Raw genomic sequence first — 8,638 nt, 5'->3', positions numbered from 1 at the left:
CCCCCCCTCACGGTTCATACACACCACCTTTGACCACCGAGAACTACCCTCAATCAACTACCCTTCACGTTTTCTGTTTACCTTCTTCCTTCACTACCGAGAACAATCACCAAGGGGTGGTGGTGTTGTTGTTGTGTGTAACCGTCAAACATCAACCAAGCACCCTCAAAACCATAGGCAGATCCACCTTGGAGCCTGGGGTATCCCAGGATGCCCCTAAACTTTTTTTCAGTAGTATATTTCGTTTATGTTGAGCTTGAAGTGTCTTCTTCCCCACTAAAACCCTAGACGACCTCACCCTTTTTTCAGTCTTTTTCTCTCGGGTTTGGTAGCTAAGAGGGAGGGAGAAGCGATTCAAATGGTCCAAGAGAAGTTACTAAGGGTAAGGGTTAAGAGGCTTTCAAAGATTTGAGCATTTGTATGTTTAAATCAAGCAAAAAGGCCATGGATACACAGCTGCGTCGACTTTTGATAACAGATCAAGACATTACGTTTTTGACACAATTGACCACTCGGGTTTAAGCATATAAACGGAATCTACCCTTTAGCCAATTTATCTAATTAAAACAGTTTCTGGAAATTGCTATTTACCCCCTTGAGATATATAATGTTTATTCAAAGAGTAATGATTTATTATTATTATTATTATTATTATAACAATTAAAAGAATTAATTACCGGAATCGAAACGGATGTTCTAGATATCTATTATCAATCTTTGTAACTAATCGTTTTCGTCAAATAAAAGAGTGAAGATGTGAACTTTAAAACGTAACTTTGTTATGAACTTTATGTCTATTGAAATTCTGAATTTTATTTTCTCTTATTGTATATTACATTTTTTTTTGTGCTGGGATACCCCTTTACTTTGACCCTGGCTCCGCCACTGCTCAAAACACCGCCACCTACTGCCAACCTTCCGGTGTTGAACCACCGCTGTGGAGCCACAAACCACCGCAGGCCCACCGTAAACCACCAACCTTACACCATCATCCTTGTGACCATCGAACATCACCAGGAACCACCACACATCCACTGTTTTGGTGGAGTTCCACCATCATCGGAAAACGTTTCCTTGCTAAAAGTCGTCGGAAAACGCCACCCACCGCTCACTACCGACCAGAGAAGCACCCAACAGCCTCCATCATCGGCAATGTTGTTGTTTCTGATCATCACCATCTCCCTCCATCCTTCCTTTCGTCTTTTCCATCGAGTTTAAGCAGAAGCGAAGCAACAGAAGGCCGCCGGAGCAACCCCTGCCGCTCAAACGCCGCCGACCGCCGCCATCGCCGGACTTGCTACTGCCGACGCTAACCACTCGTGACCACCGCCTACCCACTGTAAGCCCTTTCGCCATCACCATCATTCGTGTTTTAGCCCTTACGAACAACCGAGGTCAAGAGACCCAGCAGATGGGTCTCATTTCCCTTTATTCAACTGTGAATCACGTCCAAGAATGAGGAAGACGAACTGTGCAAACATTGATACGTTTTAATTAAATGTGACCCTCAAGTTGCTGATTTGTATGACAATGGCCCCTCCTGGGGATTTAGTTATCACACTAAGTTAAACATGCATTAAAATGTCCAAGAATGGCCCCTCCACCCGAAAAACCCAGCAAACCAAGTCGTGGAACCTTAAATTAGATTAAAATGTGCATATTAGACCCCTGGTTTGAGAACTATTTGCAAGATCGATCAGTCCATGGAGTGTGATTTTGGCAAAATCAACCCCTAGACCATATTTATTTTAATAAAGACCACCCTATAGCTAATAATTAATACCAAAATTATCCTTTTGGTTTATTAGGTAATATTAGTAGACCCGGTGATTTGTTTTAAGGGCACGAAACGTCACGTAACAAACTTCACGACAAGTTTCACACCTCGAACCTCGTTCACGCTTCAAGGGTGAGTGTTTACGGCCCCTTTTTAATATTTTTGCGCTTTGGGGGAGAATACATGTGCTATATATATTTATTGATCTTGATAAACACTTACCGATTTCAAAACTAGTTTATAAATATTATTTCGTTAAATAATATTTTATTTACAAATAAACTAGTAATAACTATGTTTTATGTAAATATGTTACAACTGTTTTTAAATAATACAACTAGTCGAGATAAATGATTTCTGCATACAAAATATCATGATTTTATGACAAAATATGTTATAAAGCTTGAGTCATAAAAAGTTACCACCTTTGTAGTATTTCAAGTTCATATCAAACATGCATATACGAGTTATCAAACTCTTATCTTGAAATCATTCATGTACTGTGTACACTACCATGAGATTACCACTTATTTGAACGAGCATTACACAATTTTATGGATTTTCTTATCGAGTATAACCGGCTTTTCATGACAAACTCTAGTTAAGGGCCTTATGAGTGAGACATTATTCATTACCCTAAGTGAAAACAAACACTTAGAAGACCCACACCACTATAACCGTTAATCTTCGGAGCTGAGATACGTATGTATAGATCTATACGGGTTGACACCCCCACCCGTGGTTGCTAGCTACAACCTCGACCGATCAATCGAAGCAGGTGATAAATATCTAAAACAGTTTTACGACATCCAATGAAGCGTCGTAGGGGTAGGTACAGTCACATAGCTCGGTTATAGGACTCACTATAAGCATTAACTAGATCTCATAATCTAGAAACCACGGATTCGGTTTCTCTGATTATCAAACATTTTGAGTATGGATTTACTCATGGTTCTCTGATTACCAAACATTTTGAGTATGGATTAACTCACGGTTCTTTGAGTACCAAACATTTTTAGTATGGAATTACTCACGGTTTCTCTGAGTACTAAACATTTTGAGTATGAATTTACTCACGGTTCTTTGAGTACCAAACATTTTGAATATGTATTAACTCACGGTTTATCTGATTACTAAACATTTTGGGCATGGATTTACTCATGATTTCTCTATTATCAAACATTTTAAGTATGAACTTTACTCACGATTCCTCTGTCTATCAAATACCTTAAGTATGAATTTACTCATAAATTTCTATTTTATCAAACATTTTCAAACATGGTTTAAACTATAAATGGAATACTTTTTAATCTTTTAAAGTATCATTACTGCGGTTAGCAGAAAACCTGTGAACTCTTACCAACCTTGTGTTGACCCTCAAAATTTCATGTATTTTTAGGGTATCATCAAACGAGCTTTCAGTCAGAAGATTAGTCATGGATTTCAGGCGACCTAGTTTTGTCTAGCTTTTGTTATATCGACCTATCTGTTAAGGCAAATTTATGAATTTATTATTATGAACCTTGTATTCAAACCTTAAAGTGTAATGTAACTGCTATGTTGTTATTGTTGTAACTTGTGATGTATATTCAATTTGCTTGTGATCCATGAACTAAGTCGCACAGCCCGGCGTATTCCGTCGCCTCGGCTAGGGGTGTGACATCTTGTAATTGAGGGACGTCCAACAAGTAACCAAACATAGTGTTTCTAAAACTTTCCCGTCGCACACCACACATACTTCAAATACTTGTCATATGTTACATCCCGATCCTTTTAGGTTAACAACAGCTTTAATATTTAGATTTCTATAATCATGCTGCTATACAACATGTTAGAAAACATATTATTGTAACAAAAATTCAATAGCTTATAAACTATTATATTTAAAAAAAAATCGGCAATTACAATCACAAAATAAACCAAATATCTATTTATAACCAAGATAAGTAATCCAATTATATATATAAAAAATATTTCTATTTATAAGCATTTTTATAACAATATCAATTAAATAATTTTTTTTTTGATAAACTATATGTACAACATCAAAATGCAAATGTACAACATCATTAAACAACAATAATCATTATTATATCAAATATTCATATTATTAAACATTTTAACAAAAAGGTACAACCACACAATGCACAATTTACATATTATACACTTGTACAATCATACATCTACTTATCAAATACCATCAAAACCTCAAGGCTACTAATAAAATCTACTAACTATCAAATATAACACATAGATCTAAGAAAATCGAATAATAAAACACAATAAAGTTTCGTTTTTTTTTTTTCAAATTTTCGGAATAAATCGTAAATAAACAAGGCCTAATGTTGATAAATGATGATTAAAACACAAAATGAGTAAAGATCTTACCATATTATCGGGATTGTTCATGAAATCGTCCATAATCGCAGATGGCTTGCAAAAATCGCTTCCCAGATAGAGTTTTCCAACAAAAAAGAGTGAAAAATGAAGCAAAAAAAAAAATTTGTTTTTATACTTGGCATTCTCGAAAATCGCAGATGGGTAGCTATGTTCGCAGATGGACTAGTCCATCTGCGAACGTACAAGTCGCTAAAGCACAACCGTGCTTAGCGACTTGTACGTTCGCAGATGGCTTGCAAAAATTGCAGATAGGCTTAATCCATCTGCGATTTTGATGGCTAAAAATGTAATTTGCGTTTTTTTGGCTATTTTCCACAAAGTAATTAAGATATTTGATTAAATTTACAATTTTCTCAAAATAATATCCGTAACACCCTCCTCATAGCCTAGTATGTACTATCATAAAAATTATAATTATTTGTTATTTAAAATCATTTTAATTAGAGTAAATTACACGCATGGTCCCTATCATTTGAGGTAATTTGCACGTTTGGTCTCTAACTTATTTTTTTAACTCGGAAGGTTTCTGCTGTTTGTTTTTGTTGCGCACTTGGTCTCTGTCTTACGTAAAAAGACTATTTTGACATTGATTTTTTAATTTATCTAAATAAACACACCCCAACTTCACTTCCACCTTATCTTACCTTACATAACCTACATCATCTTATTTAGATAAATTTAAAAATCAATGGCAAAATAGTCTTTTTAGGTAAGACGGGGACCAAACGTGCAAAAAAAAATTGTAGGGACCTTCCGAGTTAAAAAAATAAATTATGGACCAAACATGACAATTACCTTAAACCATAAGGACCATTCGTGTAATTTACTCTTTTAATTACGGAAACAACCACGTTAATGAGGCTGAAAACCCAATCGACGCACCTCGACACCGCCGTTGTCGCCTTGTGGCCGTCTGCTCCAGAAAACCTCGACCCATCAGCGACTTCGTCCATCAGGTAATATGCCATTGATCATCGTTACTGGTTTCATCTCCAGTTCTTCAACTCCATAGTATTTGCTGTGTGAAGTGTATGTATATGATTATATCTGCCTGGAGTGTGTGTGTGTGTGTGTGTTTGTGTCGAGTGTTTCTATGCCATTGATTTTGTGTGTGGAGTGTTTATATGCCATTGATTTTGTCTCCTGTATTTCCTGTGTGGAGTCTGTTTGTGATTATTTCTGTGATTCCATTTCATTATGCTTTTCCAATTAGGGACAATTAAAGTCTAATGGTTTTAATAACGAATTTTAAACGTTTAGTGACCAAATTTCTCTACATATAATTCTACACACGTTCATCTTTTTTTTTTTTTGAAGGTTTTAATGGGTGGACCAAGATGGAAAGGAAAAGGGTCCGAAGCAAAAGCCCTAGAAAATCCCATTTCAAAGACAATTTCAGATCTCCAATCTTCTCTAATCAAATCCAATTCTTCAGGAATACTATCAGGCTCTAGTGTACTTCTTGCAACTAATCCTGACCAAACTGACCTTCTAAATCAAGCCTGTTTTGGTCGACCAATTATAACAATCGATAAAGATAAACAATGGTTTCAGTTGACTGTAGAAGAAGCCTTTTATCTATCTTTTTCTCTCAATTGTATAAAGATTGTAACCGGTGATAATGTTATAAAAACAAATAATGAGTTATGGGACTATATCAATATGACCTCCAAAAGGGTATCTTTTCCTGATTTCTTTAAAGCTTATTCTCATTTAAGAGCCAAGAATTGGGTCGTGAGGTCCGGGTGTCAGTATGGTGTTGACTTTGTGGCATACTGTCATCATCCTTCACTTGTTCACTCTGAATACGGTGTGCTGGTTTTCCCTGAATGGAATCGGAATCAGAACTGGAATGGGAATGAAGATGGGAATGGAATTGGGAATGATAGATTGAGGGTTTGGTCTGATTTTCAATGTATGCTTCGGCTTTCTGGTAGTGTTGCAAAGACATTGTTGATTCTTTATGTAAACAGAAATGGTGAAAATGGTGAAATCGGGGTTGATTCACCTTGTTGTTTAGGGAATTATAGTGTTGAAGAGCGAACAATTACAAGATGGAATCCAGAAAGGTGTATGGAGGATCAAGAGAATGTGGAAAATGGGACCAAGTTAGTTAATTTACTCTAAATGAAAGAAATAACAATGTACTTTCATTTATTTTTTTATTATAGCATCGTATTTTGATTTTCTTTTTCCATTACAGCATTATGTTTACAATTTTTTTCTTATAAAGGTAATTATACTTTGATAAATATATCTGGTCCTTTTTTTCTTATAAAGCTATTTATTACATTTAACCCTTCCGTTAGCCATATATATTTATAAAAGATTAATTGCATGAATACATGATTAATTGATTATCATGTTTCATGATGTATTGATGTAGAGTCAAATGCAAGAAATAGCAAAGCACTTTCATTTATGTGTTTGTTATAACATCCTACTTTTGTTTCTTATTTTGAAAAATCTTTCAGTTATAGCATTGTATTTCCAATTTTTTAAATCTTTCAGTTATAGCATTGTATTCTGTTGACATTGCTATTATTAGGTATAAATTTTCAAAGTATAATTTTATAGTAGGAAGAAATGGAAGTAGGATGCTATAATAAACAAAAAAATGAAACTATATTGCTAATTATTGTATTTTATCCTATATATACTATATTGCTAATTCTTGTATTTTATCCTATATATATATATATATATATATATATATATATATATATATATATATATATATATATATATATATATGCCAAACAAAGTGTTGAAAAATAACATATTTAGAGACAGACGAGTAAGCATGTGGTTATTATGTTTTCATAATGTTTAAATTTAATTTTGGAACATTATGTACGAGCATATGAGTAAAGTGTAGTTATTTATACACTAAATTTAAACTTAGTTTAAATTGTTTTTAAGCTAGATAAATTGTTTTTAAAGATTCATACTTTACTAAATAGATCGGTATATTGTTGTTAATGTTTTGTTTGGGCATTATTGGCCTTGATTTTGATTTTGATTTTGGGTGGTGGATGTTGGTAGGGTCAAATCGGGTTTGGTTTAGAATAGTAAAAAAATGGATTAATTGTGTTGATGTGATATATTTTTGTGTTTTTTATTTATTTATAAATAATTTAAATATCAAGCATGTTTATAATATCACAATGTTGCAACGATAATATAATCGAAGGGTTCCACATGTGTTCAATCATCCAAACCCCTTCATCATGTTCCATTTTTGGTGCTCAAACATTAAGGTATTTATAAACAACTATTCAAAATATATAGTATAATTTAATATTTTATAGGCTAAAAGTTTTTGGATATATATATATATATATATATATATATATATATATATATATATATATATATATATATATATATAGAGAGAGAGAGAGAGAGAGAGAGTTAGGTTCAAATGTTTTCAATAAGTATTGTGTGCATGGATGCACCAATCACAATTTAGCAAATTATTAATTAATTGTTAAATATATAAGGGTAATTATGTAATCTTTTATTTTAATTCTTATTTGTAATTTATTTATTCTGATTGTTATCCCTTTGTATTAGGCAATGATTTATGACTGATTTACTTATCATCAATTTAATTTTCTCTATATATCCGATTGAAACGTCCCCCACACACAGATCACAAATATCAATTCCTTTATCTGCTCATTACTTTGTTTTACACAATCAATAGATGTTCATACTGGAAATCGTAATCTGGTATTCATTTTTGTTCTTTGATGTTTATATGTTTTTACCGTTTTTACATATACATATGTATCCAATTTGTTAATCTTACAGGATAATGAAGATTAGAATCCCGGGAAGGATATGGGTAATGTCAATGATCCCAAGAATCTGGTGAATGAAGTTGTGAAGAAACAAAGAAGATGTAAAACATGCTTTGGACTTGGTCATGATTGCAGGAACTGTCCTTTTGGATTGAAGAAAGTATAGAAGTATAAGAAATTCATCAAATTGGACGTTTTTAGATATTATTAACTTTGATTTCAGTAAAATAAAAGTCTTGTTTGAAGAACTATATGGGGTAATTAAGTTTGATTTCAGTATAATAAAAGTATGGTTTGATGAATTCTATATGTTTTTCTTATATATTTATGTTTATAGCTAATAAAGTGTTAACGTTAGTTCATATTCATAGAATCATCCAGTTATCATTCCAACAGAATGTCAAAAAAAATGTTTATTATATTTCATTAAAAATGTTTTACTTTTTCATAAAATGAAAACACATAATATCAAAAATAATATGTGTAAACAATGAGCAATACAATGACTTATACTTAAACAGGTTAAAAGTTAATTGTCTTGTAAGCCGTATTATTATAATATTCTAGTGGAATGATTTGGAGATAACACACAGTAAACATTTTTTTAAGCCATATTGATATATTATTTTAATAGAATGATCTGTAGACAAAACAA

The 8,638-nt window shown here is 32.9% G+C and overlaps 1 protein-coding gene across 1 annotated transcript; it reads left to right on the top strand.

Annotated features, from left to right (window-relative positions):
- Positions 1–5,052: 5,052 nt before the first annotated feature.
- Positions 5,053–8,236, top strand: LOC145119039 (tRNA-splicing endonuclease subunit Sen2-2-like). Its single transcript, XM_079054683.1, has 3 exons — positions 5,053–5,133; positions 5,495–6,285; positions 7,994–8,236. The coding sequence occupies exons 2-3, from the start codon at positions 5,501–5,503 to the stop codon at positions 8,055–8,057; spliced, it is 849 nt and encodes a 282-aa protein (XP_078910809.1). The 5' UTR covers positions 5,053–5,133; positions 5,495–5,500; the 3' UTR covers positions 8,058–8,236.
- Positions 8,237–8,638: the final 402 nt, after the last annotated feature.

Source organism: Lactuca virosa, chromosome 6 (assembly GCF_052849685.1).
Source record: "Lactuca virosa cultivar CGN04683 chromosome 6, Lactuca_virosa_CGN04683_v6, whole genome shotgun sequence".
Lineage (NCBI taxonomy): Eukaryota > Viridiplantae > Streptophyta > Magnoliopsida > Asterales > Asteraceae > Lactuca > Lactuca virosa.
This window is presented reverse-complemented; position numbering and strand designations above follow the sequence as displayed.

Excerpts from the sequence above, each read along its gene's own strand:
- LOC145119039 (XM_079054683.1), top strand. The coding sequence starts at position 5,501 with ATGGGTGGACCAAGATGGAAAGGAAAAGGGTCCGAAGCAAAAGCCCTA. Across the intron at positions 6,286-7,993 it reads AATGTGGAAAATGGGACCAA|GATAATGAAGATTAGAATCC; the intron begins GTTAGTTAATTT and ends TTAATCTTACAG.